The sequence below is a fragment of the Cordyceps javanica genome, chromosome 3 (assembly GCF_051103115.1).
Source record: "Cordyceps javanica chromosome 3, complete sequence".
In the NCBI taxonomy this organism is placed as follows: domain Eukaryota; kingdom Fungi; phylum Ascomycota; class Sordariomycetes; order Hypocreales; family Cordycipitaceae; genus Cordyceps; species Cordyceps javanica.
In genome coordinates, this window is record NC_139297.1 from 1,199,076 (window position 1) to 1,221,441 (window position 22,366).

Genomic DNA, 22,366 nt, shown 5'->3' on the forward strand with positions numbered 1-22,366 from the left:
GTTGTGCTCTGACTTGCCAGCACGCGGCCCAACACGCGCGACCAGTAAGGGAGCTGCGGGAAGTAACCGGACCGCCCCACGATGAAGCATCCGCACAGTGGCCGATCCACCCAGACTACATTTTGACAAGCAAACTCTCGTGTGCACTCGTGCCTATCCGCGAGGCCAAACCCGCGTGGGGCTGGACGATCGACAAGATGTAAGGGACACGAGGGCAAGCTTAATTCGCGTCTTCTAGAGCTTTCGAGGCTGCTTCAGGACGTGGCGCGGGATATGGGATACGCGCTGATACATGTGCTTCATACAGGTTCGAAAAGTCGCTTTATGACCTGATTCAAGGTCTTAGAAACCATAAGGGCACCGAGAAGGAATATATACAGAAGAGCTTGAAAGAATGTCGCGTCGAAGTGCGTAGCCAAGATATGGGTATGAAGCTCCCCCTCCCCCGGCCCCTTGCCCTGCGTTTCTACGAGGAAAAGGTTCACTAATGAAGAGCCCGTAGATGTCAAAGCGACTGCCCTATTGAAACTCATATACCTGGAAATGGTTGGTCATGACATGTCCTGGGCATCTTTCCATGTCCTCGAGGTCATGTCGTCACCCAAGTACGCACAAAAGCGTGTAGGGTATCTGGGTGCTGTCCAGAGCTTCCGTGCTGATACCGAAGTCCTCATGCTGGCGACTAATTTACTGAAGAAGGTATGCCGTTACAGAGTTGTTCTCAGCAGTGCTAGGCGTTAACATTGTTCAACAAAGGACTTGAGCGCTGCTGCACCGACTGTCATGTCCTTGCCGATTGCGACGCTTCCACATGTCATCACACCGTCGCTTGCGCTCTCGACCCTCGCCGACTTGCTACCACGACTAAGCCACAGCCATGCCAATATTCGAAAGAAGACGCTCGTCACGCTGTACCGACTTGCCCTTGTATACCCTGAAGCGCTGAGAGCGGCGTGGCCGAAAATTAAAGAGCGACTCATGGATGCTGAGGAAGACCCCAGCGTCACGGCGGCAATCGTGAACGTTGTTTGCGAGCTTGGCTGGCGCCGGCCCCATGACTTTCTCCCGCTTGCGCCAAGACTGTTCGAGCTCTTGGTCGACGGAGGCAACAATTGGATGGCTATTAAACTGATCAAGTTGGTATGTCGTAACCAGAGCAAGGCAACGTGCGATGATTAGTGCTGATGCTAGGTAGTTTGCAACCCTGACACCGCTCGAGCCTCGCCTTGTCAAGAAACTCTTACCGCCACTGACGAATATTATACGCACGACGCCCGCTATGTCTCTACTATACGAATGTATCAACGGAATTATCCAAGGTGGGATCCTTGGCAGTGCCGACGATACTGAGACCGAGGAGATTGCCACCCTCTGTGTGAATAAGTTGCGAGGCATGGTTATCATGAATAGTGATCCAAACTGTAAGTTATACCAGCGAAAGCAGACAGTACTATCATTTTGACCATGAGACAGTGAAATATGTTGCTCTCTTGGCATTTAACAAGATTGTCCTTACTCACCACTATCTTGTTTCGCAGCAAGAAGACGTCATCCTTGAATGTATTGATAGTCCGGATATTACGATCCGTATCCAGGCTCTCGATCTTGTTCAAGGCATGGTCACTAGCGAAAATCTGGTATCCATTGTCAGCCGGCTGATGAAACAGCTCAAAGCGGCCACAATTGCAAAAGGAAAGCTCGATGCTGTATTGGATTCGATGGATGCATCGGCAGATTCTGACGAAGAAGCGCAACAGGCTGTCAGCACAACATCCGACAGGAATGCGATGCCAATTCCCGAGGACTACAGAATCGACGTCATCGGAAGAATTCTATTCATGTCTTCGAAAGACAATTACGCCAACATCGCCGACTTTGATTGGTACATCGATGTTCTGACACAACTTGTCCGTATGACGCCAGTGGCACGACTAGCCGATGGGGACGCAGAGGCGGCTACCAGCAGGCGATCTGCTGGCGGTGTATCGGAGAAGATTGGAAACGAACTACGAAATGTTGCTGTCAAGGTCCGAGCTATGCGACACTCTGTTCTTCGGGCGTCTGAGAGTATCTTGTCGCAGCTGATTACGGACACGCCAGCAGGACATCCCATCACAGCTGAAGCACTCAAGTCAGTCGCTTGGCTGCTAGGCGAATACTCTGACATACTGTCCAGACCAGATGACACAATAAATTCTTTACTTCAGCTGACGACACGCACCGCGAAACCCGATGTCGCGGTGGTCGTGGTGCACGCCATCGCCAAGGTGTTCGCGTCCTTGACGGGGAGTGAATCGGAACTATGGACAGCTGAAAAAAAATCGAGGACGTCGTTGCTGCTAGCTCGCATACTACACTCCATGGAGCCTCTCACGCTGAATCCCAGTCTCGAAGTCCAGGAACGTGCTGTTCAATTCACTGAACTGTTGAAACTTACGGCTGAAGCGGCGTCTGGCCAGCCTGCCTCCACGGAAGCAGAGTCGCAGGACCCTCCACTATTACTGACGCAAGCTATACCGTCGCTTTTCAACGGCGGTGAGCTGAAGTCGGTTGCAGCTGGTGCTCAGTTCAATGTACCGATTCCTGATGGACTTGATCTGGATGCGCCAATCCACCCCGATCTTAATCACCTTTTGGCCAAAGCCGACATTGTTACCCTTGATGTGGATGACTCGGATGAGTTTGAGGTTTATTACCACCAGAAACTAGCACCAACGAGTGTTTCATCCTCTGCTCCTGCTATAAGTCTCCTTGCTGAGCCAGATGAGGATGTCGGTGCATCGTACCAGCAGCCCTCCGAAGATAGCTATTTGGACGCCGACATCATTGCTCGACGGAAGGCTCAAAGGATAGAGAGAAATCAAGACGACCCATTCTATATCGGAAGTGATGATATACCCAAGACCTCCAACTCTATCCATAACATCCTTCAAAATAGCAACGGCCCGGACCTCGACATTGATGCGATTCCTGTCATGGAGCTGGACCTGGACAAGCTGAATACGCCTGTGTCGACGACATCGCAGCGGTCACCAGTGAAACCACGCAAGCAGGTCGTAATTGCAGCAGACGAAACTCTGCAAGGTGGCGACGGTTCGTCGCGGAACTACGACTCGGAAAACAACTCTGATTCCATGGTAATTAAGGGCAAAGCAAGAAAGCTCAAGCAGTCCCTTCTCCAGGTGGACTCGAGCACCATTGGCTCGTTCAGCCTCGAGGGCGAGCCGAAGGGTGGCTTCGACCACGAGCAGCAGCAGCGCGAGGAGGCAGAGATGCTGCAGGCAATGCAAGAGGTGGAGCGCCTGCGCCTGGAGATGCAGCGCGCCAACGAGCGTATCCAAGTCGCGCAAGGTGTCGACACTGAAGGCACCATCATCATCAAGAAGAAGAAGAAGAAGAAGACAAAACCAGCAGGTGCTATTGTTGGCAAGCAGGATGCTGAATCCGGCGTGGAGACAGTGGTGAAGAAGAAAAAAGCCAAGAAGGCGGAGCCGCCTCATGAGGACGATATCGGGGAGCAAGGCGCCGGTGATGCTGTCGTGGAAGTGATTGCGCCGAAGAAGAAGAAGACAACGACGAAGAAGAAAAAGCCTGCTTCTGCCGCGGAAGTGGAAATGGGTGACACATAGATATGCCACGCCTGGCTACTCAAGTCATGCATATTTAACTTGACTCTCTCTCTTTCCTATGGCATGTAAAGAACTGGAATACAGAAAAAATGACACTTTTTTTTTTCCAACGAAGCCTTGTAGCGGACATGTATCGAGTGCTGACAATAATGTAATTCTTTTGACTGATATCCTCTACTACAAGCACGAGCACCCAGAAACCGTCACGCCAGCCAAGCAATTACTCAGGGAGGCACCATGCAAATAGAGGAGTACATATTCATATCTAGACACCGAACCAAACACACACAAAAAGGGGTTTCATCGTCGTCGCTACCATGTCAAATCTTTCCCTACGTAGTTTCGTCTCATCTTGACGCCTCTCATTTTACCGAGGATGATATAGCGACACATTAAAATGCCTTCAAGATGTTTGAGTCCCTCTCCTCCGAGACCAGCAACGCGCTCGCTACAGGGCAACGAACAAGCAAACAGAAACGCCAGCAAATTCACAACAATGGCCAAGAAAGATTTCTCTAGTCATCCATGGGCTTGTCTTCGAGCGTCACGCCACGCGCACTATCCTCGGTTGGGGGAGAACTGGGCACGCGACGGCCACCTACGAATCTCGTCGGTGTGCCCTTGGTCAGGCTGTCTGTACGCTCGCGGTTGTCCTCGCCCGCAGGTGTGCCATTAAGGGTTTCAGGAGGTGTCATAGTTCCTTCTGCGGGAACCTCCAGGCTCTGGCGATTTACCGCGCTGGCCAGGCCACTGCCGAGGCTGCTTCTGTGCCTGTCGTTTGTCGTCGGGCTGGTCTGGATGGGAAATCGAGTCTCGGGCCCTCCGCTACTGCGATCACGACGGTGACGGTGGGCTCCGGGGGCAGGGCTGGTGGCGCGGCCGCGGCTTGCCGTAGCTTTCTCCAGTAGGACCCTGTTTCGTTCTTCCACCAAGTTTTTGCGATTGCTCTCATCCGTGCTGACTGCTCGTGGCCGGGTGCCTCCGACAGAGGTAGAATGGCTCAATGTTGACATACGCTTAAGTTCGCTGAAAATGGCATCTTTATGGGCAAACAGATCACGAACCAATCTGATGGAGTGTTTTTCTTCCATTGTGAGTGAAGTCTCGGCACGTGGGCGGAGGATACAACGCGACAAGGTGGTAGCGAGTGAGGTGATATAAGCATCATCAGCCGAAGTCAAGTCAATCAGTCGAGTAAAATGGTTCATGCAGGCGTCAAGAGTTGCTATGTTGGACAGTCTGAGCTGCGATAAGGTTTGTTGCAGAACAGCAATGCGCGATGTCTCGGTGCCTTCGGTGGCGGGTGTCGTATAAATGGTGCGGACGATTTCGTAGACATGAGTAGATACAAGAGAGTCTGTGGAGATCAGTCTCCTGTTTGCCTTGTAAGGTGGAAAGCTAGTACGTACCAGGAAGTTCGAGAAGGTAGAGCTTGAGCAGGCTGGCAACTGTCGGAATGTCAAAGTCACTAAAAACTTCCTGAGAAACCGCGCCATCGTTGTTCAGCTTGGCCCGAAGACGATGCGTCTGTGCTAGCGGAACATCCACAAGCCAAACACCTCTTCTGGCCTCATCGCCTTCGAGATCGGGATAGTGATGATCAAGGTAGGTTAGAATCGCGGTGACAATGACGGGGACTCGTTTTTTATCAGCACGAGCGCGAGCCTCGAGGTCCACACCAAAGATCTGTTCCTCCACCTTGTTGTAATAATTTTCGTAGACGGCAACACGCGGGACAAAGCCACCGGTCCGATACGTCTCTAGAAGGTATCGTAGGTCTCCCAGGGGCTGAACAGTTTCTTGGAAAAGCATCATCTTGTCAACCGTGGATTGGAGGCTAGGAATGACGTTACTGATGGTGCCAGAGAAGTCAAGGATAACAGTCTTAATAGCTTTAAGGCGGTCCAGCTCACACTGCTCCAGAAACTTGAGGTGGAGAAAGATAGACTGCTCTAGATCGCATCTCAATTGATCAAGCTTCTTAACAGCTGATTTGTATTTCTCGTCGTATTCTCGCGCTTCCCTTTGTAGTCGCTGCGCAGGTGTTTCATTGGGGTGGGCATTGTTGAGAACATTCCAGTTCGAGAGATATTCGCTGACAGTGCCGACGACGGGAGAATCACTAGACTCCGAAATAGGTAGGGAAAATGTGCGGCTGAGTGCTTGCTTCTTCTCCGGGATACCAGCCAAGCGAAATGACTTTGGACGCCATTGGTAAAACATTTTGGAGCTGTTGGCAAAGGTGCTACCAACGTTTCCAATCAGACGAAGCAGCCCGTTGGAAATGAGGTCTTGGCCGATGCGTTCGGCATAACTGATACTGCTGGTGGCCATGGTCCGTTGAAGATATTCAACGATATCAGAACCAGCTGAAGTATTAAGATATGTGCCGAGAATCGGCACCTTGGTCTCTCCCATCTTGATATTTGAGAGCATATGAGAGAGGATCTTTTTGAGTTGATCGGGTTGATATATCTCGTCACCGATCTCGAATATCTCTTCATCATCACGGCTCTCCTCATCTTTATGAGGCTGCACCTTGATTTCGGGGATCTGGGCACCATTTTTTGGGCTCATCTCAGGCTCCTGGAAAGCGAGTTTGTTCTCTTCCTCGAGATCTTCGACCAGGCGGCACTTGTTAAAGTAATTGGAGCGCAGCTTCTTGACGACCTCGGCTTGTCGGTCGTGGGTTTTCGTGCGCGCTTGTAAATCATCCTGCGAATCCTGAATACGGGCTTCGTGTGCATCGCACCAACGAGCGAAGGGATTGACAACGAGGTCGCGTATGTTTTGCGCAATGCGCTGATGGCTTTTCGCAGCATCCTGCATCTCGGTTCGCATGCCGTCATAGGCCTGATGGGAAGTCGCATGCTGATTAGTACCGCAAAAACGAGAGCATATGTAATCTCGATTCCGTATAGCATACCTTGCGAACGGTTGCGCCGTCATCTCGGGAGAAGCCGCCGGTGACGCGGTCAGCGGCGGGAGCGATATCTGCCAGTCGCTGGCCGTAAACGTCTTCTGCTTCGGCTCGTAGTCGTGCAAGGGTCAAGATCTGTCGGTTCTCCATGACGCCTTGCTGGAGCTTGCCAAACAAGACGCCCAATCCTTTAAATCCGATTAGCAAGAACAGGGGTTAGAAAGAATTGAGGTACCATACCCCCAGCATAGTCATTAGACCAGAAGGAGTCCGCAAACCCCGGCATACTGGACAACTTCAGCACAAAAAGAGGCAACAAGTCAGGTGTTGTATGCGATGAAGAGAAAGAGAGAGACTGCTGTCTGGTGCAGAGCTATCTTTTAGACAATGACGCGCGTGTCTCGCTTGCTATCGAGATGGAGGGGAGCGGCACGGCAAGGAAGGTTACTGGTGTTGAGAGAGCACGTATCGTTCACAGCGAGCGGTACCGAAAGGGCGGGCAACGAGTAAGGCGTCCGATCGAGAAATAAGCTGGTGGTTCTGATTGAATGGCGTGGTGATCGACCAGGGGGTTAAAGAAGGAAATTAGGCGCGAGGTGCAGCGCCAACGGTTGTACTGAGTATGAATACCGGAGAATTGGGGGAGCTTGGGAGAGAGGACCCGTACGCCAAGCACTGTGGCTCGCGCGTTCAATGGCCTTTTTTTAGCGGGCTGTCGAAGCCTGCGGTGCGTGCCTGCGCCTCACAGTCTACAGACACATCTTACGGCCCTGTAGATCCCCCAATAGCTAAGCCCGCAATTCGTATTCATGCCAGCCTCTGGCTCCCGATGCCATGAACAGGGGAAAAGGGGCCCCAAGAATTGCCCTCAATGCCATGGCTCTGAAGCTATTCGAATCGCAGCCTCATTGTTGTACAGCATCACATGCCGATCAACAGGTTTTTCTTTAGCTTAGGTAGGCAGGTTGGCAGGTACTTAGGTAGGTACCTAGGTTTTTACCTAAGTACTTCCCCCTAGGTCGGTACTTAGGTACTTATCACTGGTCCCGGAGGACAATGTCACACAGCGGGGGGCAAGTCTAAGTACTTCTTAAGGTAACTTATTAAGTTAGAAAGCAAGTACTTACTCCGTACCGTACTTAAGTAGGTTTTGACAGAGAAGGTAAGTAAGTACCAAAGTACTGAGTATCTAGATGGACGTAGGCAAGTACCTAGGTAAGTAAAAGGTACCTAGGGCACATATTACTCAGTACTTACGGGTATTGGCAGGATGGCAGGGTAAGTACCGCCTAAGCTGTACTTATACGTGCCTAAGATGTCACTCAACCATTGCGTGATAGTCTGTCCCTTTCCCAACAAAGGTACTCAGTGATACATCACCCGTGGTGCTTGCATTGCCTTTTGGAATGCTGAGTAATTCATCACATAAAGTCCACATTCTTGCAATACCTTGCGGCATCATCTCACAGAACACACACTTCTGCGGCTGTCAATCGGGGTCGTCTCGAGTTTACTGTACCCGGAGTGTCCGTTCACTTCCCCTATCTGTTTGATCGCTGCCACTGCCATTTAACCAAAACATGGCTTGTCTACCAATCACCGTCGGCGACAAGCTGGATAATCCTAGGCGTGCATTTGCCAGGCCACAGAAGGCTTCCGCGATGAAGACGCTGATTGTACTCGCTGCGACAGTAGCTCTCATTGTCCATACGTTTTGGGGGACCAATGACATCATCCATAAGCTACGTGCGAGCTTCACTGGGACGCGCGACTGTAGCCGTTTCAACGCTTTAGATGACAGGGCGCGTTGTATTCTATCCTCTACACCACTGATAGGTAGATCTCACTTCCGCCTAACAACAGAAAGAGCAGAGCGGCACTAATCATGGTATGTAGACGGACATGTCGATTTTCCATTTCTACTTCGTCTACTTTACGGCAACCAAATCGAGGCGGCTTCGTTCCGAGAGTCTTTTGAGAATGGAACTTTGCCGGGTCACGTAGATTTGCACCGTTTGCGGCAGGGCGCATCAGGCGGTGCGTTTTGGAGCGTCTATGCACCGTGTCCCAAAGATAGCAGTGACTTCTCCGACGAGAACTACGCTGCGAGTATGTAACATGTCACCCCCCTCAGGGTGCGAACGTTGTCGGCTAACTGCCCGAAGGTGTTCAGTTTACACTAGACCAGATCGACGTCATAAATAGGCTCCAGAGGTTATATCCCAATGACTTCTCGCAAGCGGTTGACAGCAAGAACGCTTTGCCAGCCTTCAAGCAGGGCAAGCTTATTTCACCTCTCGGCGTTGAAGGGCTACATCAGATTGGAAACAAAGTGGCCAATTTGAGACTGTTTTACGAACTTGGCGTTCGTTATGCTACCCTCACGCACAATTGCCACAATAAGTTCGCGGACGCTGCTATCCTGGACCGGCCTACCAGAAAGGCAGAGCCAAAATGGCATGGCTTAAGTCCCAGCGGGCGCAAACTAATTCATGAGATGAACAGAATCGGCATGATTGTCGATCTTGCTCATGTGAGGTAGGCCATTCTTGTTCCCACCCTATTGCCGCATCGCAATCCGCTGACCACTTGAAGCGATGATACAATGCGCGATGTCTTGGAAGGTAACGAGGGCTGGCAAGGGTCCAAGGCTCCCGTCATTCACTCACACAGCTCAGCGTACAGCATCTGCCCACATCCGCGAAATGTACGTGATGAAATACTGCAACTTGTCAAAAGGCACAACTCATTGGTCATGGTCAACATTGCACCAGAGTTTATCTCTTGCATTGACACCGGAAATGAAAACGGCATCCCAGACTTGGCTCCAGGAAATGCTACAATACAGCAAGTGGCACGCCATATTCTCCACATTGGCAAACTCATTGGATTTGATCATGTCGGTATTGGAACGGACTTCGATGGGATTCCGTCAGTCCCAGAGGGTCTCACCAATGTGAGCCAATATCCGGACCTTGTTGCTGAGTTGCTCAGGAATGGAGTAAGCAATTCCGATGCAGCGAAAATTGTCGGTGGCAATCTCTTGCGAGTTTGGGCTGATGTTGATGCTGTCGCCGCGGAGCTGCAAGCTGCTGGCGAGCCAGCCATGGAGGACGAGCTATGAGCTATGAGCTACAATCTTTGAAAGCTATGAAACCCATACTACAAGATCGAAAAATGCAGGCAGGCCTTCTACTTCCTCGAGTCTAGCCCCTGGAACGGACTACCGTTGCATAGTAATGCCAGGTTTTTATTTGTACATGGTCGTGTCTCCGGCTCGGCCGGTGTCGAAATCAACGCTCTGAACTGCGCGCATCCAGGGAAATAAAAGTACAGTAACCCAAACATGAAGTCTACTCTCCTCCTTGACAAAGCTATGCCCAACGACACTGGCCTTAATCAGCCTTTTCGGTTGATGCGGTTGAGCTTGTTCGCCGTCGCGGTTTGAGTTCTCGTTCGTTGGCCTCGTACGGGTAGGCCCATGGCGTGACGACGGCCTCTGTATGATGCCATATCCTTCAGCCTCTTTATATTGTCCTGCAGTGTTTTCCTGGCATCAGTCTCGATGGGCATCTGGCCCAGCTCGGCCGTCAGTGAAGTGATGGTGCGCGGGGCCAAGGAACCCATTGTCGCCAGTTTGTGTATCGAATATTTGGCCATGATACGCTCAGAAATCTGAGGGCCTAGGCCGTAGAAAGACTCAAGCGCTTTCTGCGTCCCCCAAATTATCCATTAGCTGTCCAAGTTCCTCTTTCCTGCCAACTATCCTGTGAATCGCGTACCTGGACGAGCTTGGTCTCTGCAAAATTGACGCCTAAAACAAACACCTGAATGGAATCAGTAAGGAAGCTTGAGCGCGGAATCAATCATATGAGTATGCATACCATGGTGGCTGTGTTGCAAGATTTGTTACCAGCTAGAGGTTCTTTTCTCCTTTCGCAAAATTACCCATGCATAGATAAGTTCAAGTCTCGATGTCAATCGGATAAACTATGGGAAAGCTAATCCCGGCTTACTAACACCGCGTTTGGATACAGGAGTTGGTGGGCCTGAAACAAGTGGTGGAACAGGTTGAACATGACAAGATGGGTACGTAAGTTCTGTAAGTACTTATTCCTCGGGGCAAATGATGCATCGCAATTAGCATTAAGAGGTAGCATTATCATCGTAAGATAGACTCCCTCTAGCTAGATATTTTCAGTCAACAATTTCGGTCTCAGTTATTATTTAAATTATCGATGTTTTCGATCGTTTTTTACTTGCAATTCTTGACATGCAAGTCTTTATTCCTACCTAGATATCTATCAGTACCTCTTAGCGGTGCTGGGATCAGTAACTTAGGTAAGTAATTAGTGGACAAGATCCAGGATACAAAACTTTCGCCCGACACTCCATACTCCGTAGCGGGGAAGCCCTGGCATTAGCGGCTTAGTGCGCATCACGGAATCAAGGTACAAGTGTCCTCCGTGCTAGAGCGCCCATAGCTCTCTTTCTCCTGTCCATCCCTTTGCGCTTTGTCCTTGTTCCTTTCCCACATCACACGTCCTTGTCGAAAACAATCACCAAGATGTTCAGCTTTCGTCGCTTTATGGCTTCGGCCATGCTGCTCCTTGCAGTTGGCCTGGTCTTGTTCTCCCAGACCGCCGCCGCTGCAAAGGGCCCCAAGATCACCCACAAGGTCTATTTTGAAATTCAACATGGCAAGGATGACCTTGGTCGCGTCACCTTTGGCCTCTACGGCAAGACCGTTCCCGAGACTGCCGAGAACTTTCGCGCCCTTGCCACCGGAGAGAAGGGGTTTGGATACCAAGGCTCTACCTTCCACCGTGTCATCAAGGATTTCATGATCCAGGGTGGTGACTTCACCAAGGGCGACGGAACCGGTGGCAAGTCTAGTATGCACATATTGACCGCAAAAGTCTCAATATATCAATTAGCTAACACGCTTTAGTCTATGGCAACAAGTTCAAGGACGAGAACTTCAAGCTCAAGCACACCAAGAAGGGCCTTCTTTCCATGGCCAACGCCGGACCCGACACCAACGGCTCACAGTTCTTCATCACCACTGCCATCACTGCGTTAGTAACTAAATGCACTTCACAATACGCTGTTGAATGCTAACAGTACACTAGCTGGTTGGACGGCCGCCACGTCGTTTTCGGCGAAGTTCTCGAGGGTTACGACATCATCGACAAAATCCAGAGGATCACTACCGGGAGCGGGGATAAGCCCGAGAAGACTGTCACCATCACCGAGAGTGGCGAGATCCCTGTTCCTGCCGAAGGTATTCACGTTGAGCTTTAAACTACCTGCATCCTGCACAATGCCTGAAACATCCTCCGCCTCTTCTTGTGTTTACGCAAGCTGATCGATGCTTGTTTCGCGTATTCAGAACAAACCGAATCTATTACAGCACCCAATGTCGGGGAGACGATAACGCAATACAGACGCTCTACCTTCTCAATGCCATGGTTGATTCTCTTCGGCATTGCTTTCGGCATCTTTCTGGTTCGCATTACATCAAAGAGGAGAGCTGCCGTGCATGAGAAATCTCTAGTTTAGAATAGAAGCGAAAAATACAATGAAGGTTGTAGCCCAAATTGCTCGGTCTATTTCTTATTGTAACCAAACATTCTGGACTCCGCGCTCTCGCTGAACGCCAGCTAGCGCGAGATTATCACGTGGGGGTTCCTCACTAAACGGAGCCCGCCCCAAAAAAAAGTTGTAAGCTGGTGGTTGTAGGCGAAGTTTGGCCCGCGTTCGATGTTGCCTCACCGTCCTCAGGATATTTCTCCCTGATAGAAAAAATCGCTTGCGAACTCAGAGGGCCCAGACGCTGTAAATATGAAGGTTCTCAGTCTTAATTTCGTTAACTGCGCTGCCAAGGCATGCAAAGCCACCTCCGAGTCTTTTCCTCTGCATCCAAAGGATGCTGAACTGGTTCAAGATGAGATTGAGCTGAACCCTGCTATGCTCATCAACGTTCTCCCAAGACTCGACTGGGAAGCTCTACGAACAACCTCATCAGAGGTAAGAAACGATGCATAATGCCCTTTTCCATAAAGGTAGACCGCGGTACCATCCTGTGACAGGGACAGCAAAACGCAGACTTGTCTCATACCACATATATCTCCCCTCCCCCCCCGGGCTCCCCTCTCGTCTCATGATCTAGCTTTCTGGCTAACACGACGTCATTTCATCGATAGCTTGGATTTCCGCAACTACCTGAGAAAGCTCCCACAGCTGAGGAGCTGCAGGCTGATGGGAAGACATTGAAGGATCTGCATCATTTGCTACTAGAGACACAGATTTCGGAAGGCAAACTCGTCTGCGGCAACTGCGGGCATGAGTACGCTATCAAGGAAGGTATCGCCAACTTCCTACTTCCGAGCCACTTAGTTTAATCGGCTATGAAGCTTGAGACTCGATCAGTACGAGTTGTCACACAGTGATGCTTTGAAAAGTGCAGGTGGATTATTTGCGTGGAGGGTATCGCAGTCAGCGTACCGGCGTTCAATCGGATTTCAAAATGGGCTCTCCTCATGTGGCGCCGCTCGGGGTGCATTGCTTTTACCGTCAAGCAACAAGCAAGGTCGCTATTCAATTCTGCAAATTATGCTTATCATTCGCACATGAGATTAGTACATCTTCTCATCTACGCGAATGCTGATATCAACTCGAAAGTTGCAAATTCCGATACGAACTTTGTATAGTACAAAGAGCCGAGTAAAACATACGCAGCAATATGAATAGATCCTGGATGCCTGCCGTTACTGTTGCTTTTTCTGCGCAGCTGGTCCCATTTCCTTTTCGAAGGCACCATACGACACCTCAAGACTACCGAGGGCCTTGACCCCAATTCCAAGAATGCTGAGAAGAGCAATAGCAGCAATAAGACCCATGAAGATCCCTAGTAATGCAATTAATACTTCAACTGTGAATTGACAGCATCGGGATACGCACCTGGTGTGAAGAACTGGTATTTTTCGAAAAGCGGTCTCTTATCCACTTTTTCAATAATAGCATGGTCGTCTTCAGCTCTTCGAAGATCTAGATGTATAGCCTCCTCGAAATGGGCCTCGTAGGCGGGTTCCGGTCTGGTGGCGTAGAAGATCACCGTGAGGCTGTCGTGGCCGTTTTCTTTACCGATGCGTTCATCAAGAATACGATCTAACGATTTGTTAGCTACTGTGAATGTGAAATCGTCATGATCGCACCATTGGCAAGTAGAGCATCCTCTCTGTTTTCTTGTGGTAGTTGCCGCAAGGAGACCTGTTCAACTGTGGCCTGTTTCCCGTATTGCGAGCAGGCCGCATTGGTGAAGTCGATAAGGTTACCATAGTTGACGTCACCAACGACTTCTGAAACGATATATCTTCCTTGGACACGTTCGTCTAGAGTCATAGAGTGATATAGTGACGGCATGTCCGAGCCTTCGTTGCCGTAAAGGTCAGAAGCTATCATCCCGGGCTGGGTCGCAAATACATAGTGGCTGGTCGGGCATCTCGATAGAACGTCTTTTGCGTTTTTCAAAACGTCAGCGCTTGCCTGGAGCTGTTCTGAGTTTGGCGAACGGAAGCTAGGTAACCGCATTTGTTAGAGCTGTGCGAATAAGGGCGAAATCAGTCCGTCACCTACGACGCAGTAGAGTAGAGTATCCATGGTGTGGCATCTGAGAAAGCCACAGCAGCTCCAGAGAGCGTGAGCGACCCGATAAGTGCTTGAAGACGCATTGCAGGTACAGATTGCTCAAGTTGTTGTATTCGTAGCTCTGGCGCGCAATCGCTCGTCATGATGCACGGGCAAGGCACAGTAAAAGCTTATGTAATCACCGCCTTGGTGCAAGTCCCCGTTAACGACACACCTTTTAGCCAGGTGAGAGAGCTCTGTAACTCGCGGCCGAGACCAGCAAAATAATTTTTGGCTGGCCGGTCGCATGACAGTCAACTTTACGCTTTAAACATAGACGACCAGCCAAGCAAGCAGCATGTTCGCCAAACCACGAGTAAAAAAGAGCACGCTTCTACCTCCCGCCAGGAAGCGAAAAAATACTTCTGAAGTGGAAGAAGTTACATTCGACAACGTCGCCCGCCAAGAATACCTTACAGGCTTTCACAAGCGAAAGCAGCAGCGCATAAAAAATGCCCAAGAGGCAGCCGCAAAGCGGGCACGACAAGAGAAGTTGGATACACGCAAACAGGTAAAATATTTCGTCATCTAAGGAAGATTTTTCGTTTCTAGCTTGATTGACTCGTTTCTGCCTACATAGGTTCGAGATGAACGACGCCAAGAAATGGAAGATCATGTCCGCCGTGTCAACGAGATGTTGAAAGCTTCAAATGCTGCAACAGCTGAAGGCGAGGACGAATTCGGTAACGACAAAAACGAAGAGTGGGCTGGATTTCCTGATCGGCCCGAGCTGGATATTGTCGATCACGAAGAGGAATACATAGACGAAGATCGGTATACCACCGTGACGATTGAGACGGTATCAGTTTCTCGCGACGGTCTATCAAAACCGGAACCGCCGAGCGAAGAGGGTGAGAGCAAGTACAAAGACGAGGACAACATCAAAGAAGAAGACAAGGAGGAGAAGAAACAGAGTCGAAAGCCTGTTAAACCCAAGAAGAAGCAATTTCGTTACGAATCAAAATCAGAAAGAGACTTAGAGAATCGCAAACAAAGGGCAAGAAACAAAGCAAAGCGACGGACGTAATGTGGATATAAACAAATTGGATCGGTGGTATATACCCTATGAAAGAGCAGGCTGAATTACTACGAGACATCTAATTTTATGTCGCTATGCATTCTGCCGAATTCGCGATAATTTACTTCTCGATGCAAATGCCACGTAATAAGCCTTATGTAACCCGAGCGACATCATGAACGCATGTACAAGGAACCGCCAGTCTGCACCAAAGTGGTCATTTAGATCAGATATTGCCAATCTCAACCTGGAGTTCCTCCAGTTCCTTCTGGAGGCTGGTGTGTTTCTTGGCCATCTCCTCGTACTTTTGCTCCCACTGATCACGCTCGTTCTCGAGGGCTTGCACCTTGCGCTCGAAGTGGCCAGCTTTGACGTCGGTCTGGCGGAGCCTAAATACCGTTGTGTTAGCCAGAGCAACGCAAAAAGTTGCAAAACAGGTGCTCTGGGTTGCGGCTCGTGCGCTTCATACTTTTCGTTGGCGTCTCGCAGTGTCTTGTCGGCACTTTCTGCTTCTTCTTCTAGAAGTTGAAGTCGTCTCTGCAATGTTTCGTTCTGGGTTCCATGTTGTTGGCCTTCGTCGGCAGCCTTCTTGAAGTCCTTGATAGCAGTCTCGAGCTTCTCGACCTCCGTCTCAAGAAGGTTATTCTTGTGCTGAAGCGAGGTGATCTCCTGCTCTTTGGAAAGATTCTCCTGTTCCAACGTCTTGACCTTGGCCTGGAGCTCTTCGACCTTGCCGACGGCCTCATCCGCCTCCAGGCGAAGCTGGTTCATTTTCTGTGCAAAAGTTCATGAGCCACTGACCGCTGCATCCCCCTGCGCTAGCGGCAACGGCTATGAGTGTAGCGCAAGTAAGCGAACTTACCTCCTTGATGCGATCCATTTTAGAATCTTGATTATTCGTCGAACCCTCTAGATGAACTTTCCAGGCAGGTTGTATGATTGACTGATTGATCGCGCTGTTTGAACGGGCGGAGGTGGAAGCAGGGAAAAGGGGTGGGGTAGGGATAATTGCCCCTCCAAGACTCCTTGTGCACAAGCAGCAGCTGGACCTTTGCCCCCCCGCTGTGGCTGTTGTGTGGTAGACACGCACCGGCCCCGTTGCCCAGACAACATCGCGTTAAACATCCATTGTCGACACCTTGACAACGAGGCAACCCGTTTCATTACACTCTCCTATTACTCACCCACCAATACTAGCATTGGCAACATCTTAGGCAATTGTTCAATTTCACAATAACGTCGTTTCACGTTCGAGTCTTTTTTCCTGCCTCAGAATCTGAAGGCAACGATGCTCGCAGCACATCGTGATCAGGAGAACCTGGTGCATGCGCACCAAATTCCAGCAAAACAACAGCCCAAGACGCCGGCACCGCGATACCCGAAAACCCCATTGGGACGGTTTGCAAAAAATGATGAAAATGTACCAACAGATTTTGCGGGCAAAATTGCGCTCGCGGGAACTATTAAGAATACCCTAAATGGTCAATCCACGAGAAGGCCAGCTGCGCAGAAGCATGCATTGGCAACTCCTTTAGGTACGACTCCTGATCCAGCCGTTGCGTCATAAGCTGCTCATCAAGAGTGCAGGAAACCAGTCCAGAGCCCCTCTTGGTAATAAAACAACAAACGCTAAAGCCCGGCCAAGTCAGTCCGTGACTGGGAAAGCAAAGGCGAAGCCAATCGAGGCTTCGCATGTAAAGCCAGGCATTCAGCGACCTACACTACGACAAACAGAAACTAGCGCTTCAAAGTTTGAAGTCCAATCAGATGAAAATCAGGCAAACCGAGATGAAGAGCCCGAATGCGCGCCGCCGGCCCCTACGCCTTTACCATACCAATCAGACGTGCTTCCCGAAGGAGGTTTGACGTTCAAGACCCTGAAGAAGAAGTACTTGCTGGAAGGATATTACGAGAACTTCTACAACCCTGTTGATGTTGACGGCATTTCACGTCTTGACAAAGCCTTTGATGATGAAATCCAATCGGCACTGGATAAGGCAGTTGAGCAAAACGACCGTGAATTTGCAGCTCTTGACTGGGGCTTACAGGATGCGCAAGACACTACACCTCTGCTGCACGGAGTTTCTAGAGATCCTGGCTTAAAACTTGGCGCATTGGGCGCAAAGGTGCTTTCCCCCACTGATCAAAAGCTACACATGATGAGCTCTCGCAGGGCTGCTTCAGCATTGGCTATCCACTCAGACAGAGGTGTGAGCGCATTGCCAGAACGGATGGCATCCTCAGGGCGGTCTCTAACTCAGCCTAAAGTGGCAAATAGATCAGCGATTGAACCGTCGGGTACAACGCCTGGTGAGGCAGCCTCACGTACCACGATTGGATACAGCAAGGGCAGGACGGCATCTTCTATGATGCGCCCCCAGCATCAAGCCACCAAAAGTCTGACTAGGTCGCTAGCTTGTCAAACTTCGGGCAGTACCTGGGATTCTACGATCACTCCTGCTCGTCCCCGTCTAAGTGCTCGTGAACAAGGCCAGCTGAAGAGTGCCGAGCGCCCACCGTTCACATCCATTTTCTACGACGATGACGATGATGACGCAGAGCCTATGACTCTTAGTGGACCAGCATTTGAGTCCGAGGATGATGAGACGTTTGAGCTGAAGCTAGATTTTTGACTGCGCAGGAGGTATTTCATTTGTGATAAGGGAGAGCAATATAGAATGGGCTGGCGTTTCAAGATGCGCGTGCCGTCCCGCTCACGCAAAAGAGGGGACTCATGATAGGCATGCAGGTTTCCAGATGAGTGTAAATACATTATAAAATCAACATGACTTAATGACGGTCCTTCTCTTCACACAAGTACAGAACAGCACACGGTTGGCGGCTTGAATAGACTGCGGAGCGGAAAATCTATTATCCGTGTCCCACTATGCTGCGTGGTGCGGTGTGGAGTTCATCCACGCGCTTGGAGGACCCAGAATGAAATCGCCATCCCTGGACGTGCCGCAAGTTCAACATTCTTCCAAACTCCTGTCACAGCGTCCTGGCAGCAAAACTTAGATACTGAACCGAAGCTCCAAGTGATAGTGGTCGCCTCTCAGGTCTCTATACGTTTTCCTCGCCTCAGCGAAATTTTTTACTCTGCGACGCTTGTGCCCGCGCCGCAAAATTACACTAGGCCTCCCTCGCAGGCTTTCTTGCCGCCTCGTCGGTCGCGTGAACTCAACATCTGCGTACTCATCAAGAAACCCAGCTGCAACTACTATACACAACAGTTGCTCCCAATTATCTCAGACTACCCAACGGTATAATGATCGAAGCACGCCATAAAAGATAGCAGAAGCGCATCGGCACGATGACTCGCCCGCCACCAGGCGTGAGCTTCGCGCAATTCTTTCCCAATGCCCCGAAAGTCAGAGCCGAGGCACAAGGCCGGAATGAGCGCGACAGAGCAAGTCAAATAGCTGAAGACATCGACTCATCTACATTCAGCACCATCACACCAGACACTGATTCGACCCCTCTCTCTCGGTCGCAGGTCAACGGCAGTGGCTCGATGCCAACACATCAAGGCGATGAAGACTCTACGCTTGGCGACATGCCCAGCACCGTCGATTCTAATAGCTCACATACAAGCTCATCCTCGTCGATCTTTAGCAACGCGGCGACTCGGTTGCCTACGAGTACCACTCGTATCGCTCATATGCCCTCAGTCTCATCACCTCTGCATCACTTCAATTCGGCAACTTCATTCCCAGAAGGCCTGGTATCCTCGAGGATGGAAAGAATCGTGAACGGCGCTGAATCGAGATCTCATTCCGCACCTAGATCTTTGCCGGGGATACAGCAGGATGTAGCTCGAGAGCCTGGATCTTCACTGAAGGGAAGAAGGTGCACATACGACCCAATACTCGAGCGTTTACGCAACAGAGCCGTCAGCAAGACTTCAAAGCCCGTCTACAAGGAATTTGGGTTTGAGAGTGCGCCTGCACCACTGGACCCGCGCCTAGAAAAAGGTGGCCGCTTAGGGTATATCAATACCGACTTCTACCTCCCGCGAGCGCGCTTCTGCACGGCTCCAGAAAATTTGAAGCCATACGCTTATGACCCTAAGACTTCTATCGGACCCGGGCCGCCGACACAAATTGTTGTCACAAGATATAACCCGCTGATTCCTTTCAACAAAGTAACAGCTATCTTCGCTACATTCGGTGACATTGCTGAGAGCAGCAACAAGATGCACCCTGAGACTGGTAGCTACCTCGGCTTTGCTACTATTCGTTACCGCGATTCTAAGCGAGCGGATCGTCCTCCAATCTCGGCTATCGATGCTGCCCGACGAGCAGTGCAGGCTCGAGGAGTAAAAGTAGACTCCGAAATGGTGAAGGTCGAATATGATCCCGAAGGGAGAAGAAGTCGCAGAATGCTCGAGGGCCACCTACGCCGAGAGCGAGAGAAACTTGAGAGGGAAAAGCTGGCACAGGCTGCACAGGTTGCACAGGCTGCAAAGGCGTCCGTGGACGCCAAACCGTCTAGCTCGTTTGCTAGGCCGCCGCCGACAGGTCCGAAAGGGCCGCCTGCTACACGACCCTTGGCGCTACCAGTAACACAGCAAACGACGCCTGCTGCATCGGTGAATCGTGCTCCGGCAAGCCTCGAGCCGAAGGATATATCTACACAACTTGCGAACGACCCGTACATCTTTATAGATTGCCAAAGTGTTCCTTTACTTACGAGCATTCTGCCGCACATGAAGAAGCGACTAAAGAACTACGCATTCGAAGACATTCGGATCGACAAAACTGGCTATTATGTCATTTTCAAAAACTCTTTCACTGGAAAGATGGAGGCCGAGCGCTGCTTTCGAGCTGTTAATCACACGGAGTTCTTTACTTACAACATGTCCATGCAGCTATGCTTACCGAGAACGCGAGCCACAACTCCCGTGGATCGTAAGAGAAGCCCGAGCCCCGAACGCAATAGCCGCCGGGCGCAACAACTCAAAGCCGAAGAAGATGCGGCTCGACGCCGACGAGAGGACGAAGCCGACATGGAAGAAGAGAGGAAACAGAGAGCTAAAAACTTCGATCCCGTCATAGAAGCCGTCCAGGTTGTTCAACGAGAAATGATGGAGCATTTGATTCGTCACATCCGAACACAAGTCGCCGCTCCCTCGCTTTCCGACTTTCTCGACCCTATCAATCACACCGCGAAGCGCCGTCAGCTAAATATCGATATGGCAGAGGAAGAAGATGATGCCGCCTTGACTGATACGTTCGATACCTCCAGAATGGGGACACCCAATTCACGTGCGGACCCTATCGAGCGCAGAACTGGCAGATTTGAAGTCAAGACGCTGCCAAAAATCCGCAAATCCAAAGCTAAAGGAAAAGCACATCGAAGTACATTCATCGATCCGTTTTCACGAAAGCGGGCCTCTGTTTCTCGGCCAGCATTCAGATCTCTCCATCACCGTCTCAAGAGTTTTGATAGTGATTTTGAGTCGGACGATGATACTGATGCCAAGACTCTCGCGGCAGCTGAGGCTGAAGGTGCCGTATCTCGCCCGCAGAGCCGCATGAGCACGGATGAAGACAATTGGGCCCCTGGCGAAGATGATTCCATGACGGAAGCTAGCCTAGTGGTAGTCGACAAATCTCTTTCAAAGAAGCGCAAGCTTGTCTCCGTTGCCGACATTGCATCCAAACGCCAAAAGAAGCTAGGCGAAGATTCTTTCACGGCCAAGTTTGACGATACCAAATTGGACGAATCCGAGGATATCAGCGCTGAAGCAGACGGGGCCGATGATAATGACAGCAGTCTTTCAAGATCACAAACCCCGTTGCCAACTGTCCCCAAAGGAACAAAAAAGAAATCTGCCAAGCCCAAGTCTATCGCAAAACAGGCTTTGGGAGAGGGGGAGAACTGGGCCCAGAAAGCAGACGACGAGACGCTTGAGGTCCAAACACTGCCCAAGTTCGACTCAACGCAACGAGAACCACAGAAATATGACCAGCGTCTGTTTTCGACAGAGCCACTCTCCAAAGCACTCCCCCTGTCAGATAGCTTTAAGCCTGATATTTCGGCGCTTGACCTCCTATGTCTCGGTGCTAAGGACATTCCCGACCTGGCAAAGCTAGGAAGGAAGTTTGAGACCGCTGATATTGGTAACGCTGATATCTGGCTTTGGCAGAAACAGCGCATCCGAGAACTTAATGCAGGCGGCCCGTCAGTGAATAGGCGAGTTTCCATAAGCGGTTACTATGTTCCAAATCCCACGGGTTGTGCACGAACAGAGGGCGTCAAAAAGATCCTGAACTCCGAAAAATCGAAGTATCTTCCCCACCATATCAAGGTCCAGAAGGTGCGTGAGGAACGGGCGGCTCGTGTGAAGAATGGCAAAGACTCTACTACAACTGCAGTGGAAACTTCCAAGCTTGCGGCGGATAAATTAATCGCCAAGGGCAACTCAAGAGCCAACCGAGCAACCAATCGCCGATACGTTGCAGACTTGAACGACCAAAAGAAGACTCTTGGACAAGACTCTGATGTCTTCAAGTTCAACCAGCTTAAGAAGCGGAAGAAGCCTGTCAAGTTTGCCAGATCTGCTATTCATAATTGGGGCTTATATACCATGGAGGACATCCACAAGGATGATATGATTATTGAATATGTGGGTGAAGAAGTGCGCCAACAAATTTCGGAGATCAGGGAAAATCGATATCTCAAGAGTGGTATCGGCAGCAGTTACTTGTTTCGTATCGACGAAAACACGGTTATTGACGCGACCAAGAAGGGCGGGATTGCCCGCTTCATCAACCACAGCTGCATGCCCAATTGCACGGCGAAAATTATCAAAGTCGAGGGCAGCAAACGCATTGTCATCTATGCACTTCGCGATATTACTATGAGTAAGTTTTTCAGTCTTTTTCATCACGCTGCATTGGCTAACTTGGACCTCTCTCCAGACGAAGAATTGACATACGATTACAAATTTGAGCGCGAAATCGGCAGCTTGGATCGAATCCCTTGTCTATGTGGTACTGCAGCATGCAAGGGCTTCCTCAACTAACGGCGATCTTCGCTTTCCTGCGCAGCAACTAGTCAAAGAGGAGTTGCAGCCGGCTGTACTTTACGAACCCCCCCCAACAT

General features: G+C 50.4%; 10 protein-coding genes across 10 annotated transcripts; 6 read left to right on the forward strand and 4 right to left on the reverse strand.

Annotated features, from left to right (window-relative positions):
- Window positions 1-394: 394 nt before the first annotated feature.
- V2A60_004591 (adaptin N terminal region-domain-containing protein) lies at window positions 395-3,629 on the forward strand (the record flags this gene model as incomplete). The annotated part of the gene is made up of 5 exons (XM_083255908.1): window positions 395-407; window positions 503-699; window positions 757-1,140; window positions 1,196-1,421; window positions 1,474-3,629. The coding sequence occupies 5 exons, from the start codon at window positions 395-397 to the stop codon at window positions 3,627-3,629; spliced, it is 2,976 nt and encodes a 991-aa protein (XP_083112034.1).
- A 515-nt stretch (window positions 3,630-4,144) lies between these two features.
- On the reverse strand, window positions 4,145-6,835 carry V2A60_004592 (GTPase-activating protein RGD2; the record flags this gene model as incomplete). The annotated part of the gene is made up of 4 exons (XM_083255909.1): window positions 4,145-4,986; window positions 5,039-6,482; window positions 6,556-6,737; window positions 6,790-6,835. 4 exons carry the CDS (start codon window positions 6,833-6,835, stop codon window positions 4,145-4,147), a joined length of 2,514 nt encoding a protein of 837 aa, XP_083112035.1.
- Window positions 6,836-8,129: 1,294 nt separating this feature from the next.
- On the forward strand, window positions 8,130-9,673 carry V2A60_004593 (membrane dipeptidase-domain-containing protein; the record flags this gene model as incomplete). Its single annotated transcript, XM_083255910.1, has 4 exons — window positions 8,130-8,322; window positions 8,446-8,658; window positions 8,715-9,087; window positions 9,145-9,673. The coding sequence occupies 4 exons, from the start codon at window positions 8,130-8,132 to the stop codon at window positions 9,671-9,673; spliced, it is 1,308 nt and encodes a 435-aa protein (XP_083112036.1).
- A 275-nt stretch (window positions 9,674-9,948) lies between these two features.
- On the reverse strand, window positions 9,949-10,436 carry V2A60_004594 (mitochondrial 37S ribosomal protein uS13m; the record flags this gene model as incomplete). The annotated part of the gene is made up of 3 exons (XM_083255911.1): window positions 9,949-10,260; window positions 10,332-10,376; window positions 10,434-10,436. 3 exons carry the CDS (start codon window positions 10,434-10,436, stop codon window positions 9,949-9,951), a joined length of 360 nt encoding a protein of 119 aa, XP_083112037.1.
- Window positions 10,437-11,116: 680 nt separating this feature from the next.
- Window positions 11,117-11,853, forward strand: V2A60_004595 (cyclophilin-like domain-containing protein; the record flags this gene model as incomplete). Its single annotated transcript, XM_083255912.1, has 3 exons — window positions 11,117-11,444; window positions 11,501-11,627; window positions 11,682-11,853. 3 exons carry the CDS (start codon window positions 11,117-11,119, stop codon window positions 11,851-11,853), a joined length of 627 nt encoding a protein of 208 aa, XP_083112038.1.
- A 540-nt stretch (window positions 11,854-12,393) lies between these two features.
- Window positions 12,394-12,953, forward strand: V2A60_004596 (RNA methylation protein TRM112; the record flags this gene model as incomplete). The annotated part of the gene is made up of 2 exons (XM_083255913.1): window positions 12,394-12,579; window positions 12,756-12,953. The coding sequence occupies 2 exons, from the start codon at window positions 12,394-12,396 to the stop codon at window positions 12,951-12,953; spliced, it is 384 nt and encodes a 127-aa protein (XP_083112039.1).
- Window positions 12,954-13,319: 366 nt separating this feature from the next.
- Window positions 13,320-14,282, reverse strand: V2A60_004597 (Ac45/VOA1 transmembrane domain-containing protein; the record flags this gene model as incomplete). The annotated part of the gene is made up of 4 exons (XM_083255914.1): window positions 13,320-13,459; window positions 13,513-13,719; window positions 13,767-14,128; window positions 14,188-14,282. The coding sequence occupies 4 exons, from the start codon at window positions 14,280-14,282 to the stop codon at window positions 13,320-13,322; spliced, it is 804 nt and encodes a 267-aa protein (XP_083112040.1).
- Window positions 14,283-14,536: 254 nt separating this feature from the next.
- Window positions 14,537-15,265, forward strand: V2A60_004598 (rRNA-processing protein RRP17; the record flags this gene model as incomplete). The annotated part of the gene is made up of 2 exons (XM_083255915.1): window positions 14,537-14,749; window positions 14,819-15,265. The coding sequence occupies 2 exons, from the start codon at window positions 14,537-14,539 to the stop codon at window positions 15,263-15,265; spliced, it is 660 nt and encodes a 219-aa protein (XP_083112041.1).
- A 217-nt stretch (window positions 15,266-15,482) lies between these two features.
- Window positions 15,483-16,136, reverse strand: V2A60_004599 (tropomyosin; the record flags this gene model as incomplete). Its single annotated transcript, XM_083255916.1, has 3 exons — window positions 15,483-15,645; window positions 15,726-16,030; window positions 16,119-16,136. 3 exons carry the CDS (start codon window positions 16,134-16,136, stop codon window positions 15,483-15,485), a joined length of 486 nt encoding a protein of 161 aa, XP_083112042.1.
- A 2,433-nt stretch (window positions 16,137-18,569) lies between these two features.
- Window positions 18,570-22,286, forward strand: V2A60_004600 (histone methyltransferase SET1; the record flags this gene model as incomplete). Its single annotated transcript, XM_083255917.1, has 2 exons — window positions 18,570-22,125; window positions 22,183-22,286. 2 exons carry the CDS (start codon window positions 18,570-18,572, stop codon window positions 22,284-22,286), a joined length of 3,660 nt encoding a protein of 1,219 aa, XP_083112043.1.
- Between the last annotated feature and the right edge of the window lie 80 nt (window positions 22,287-22,366).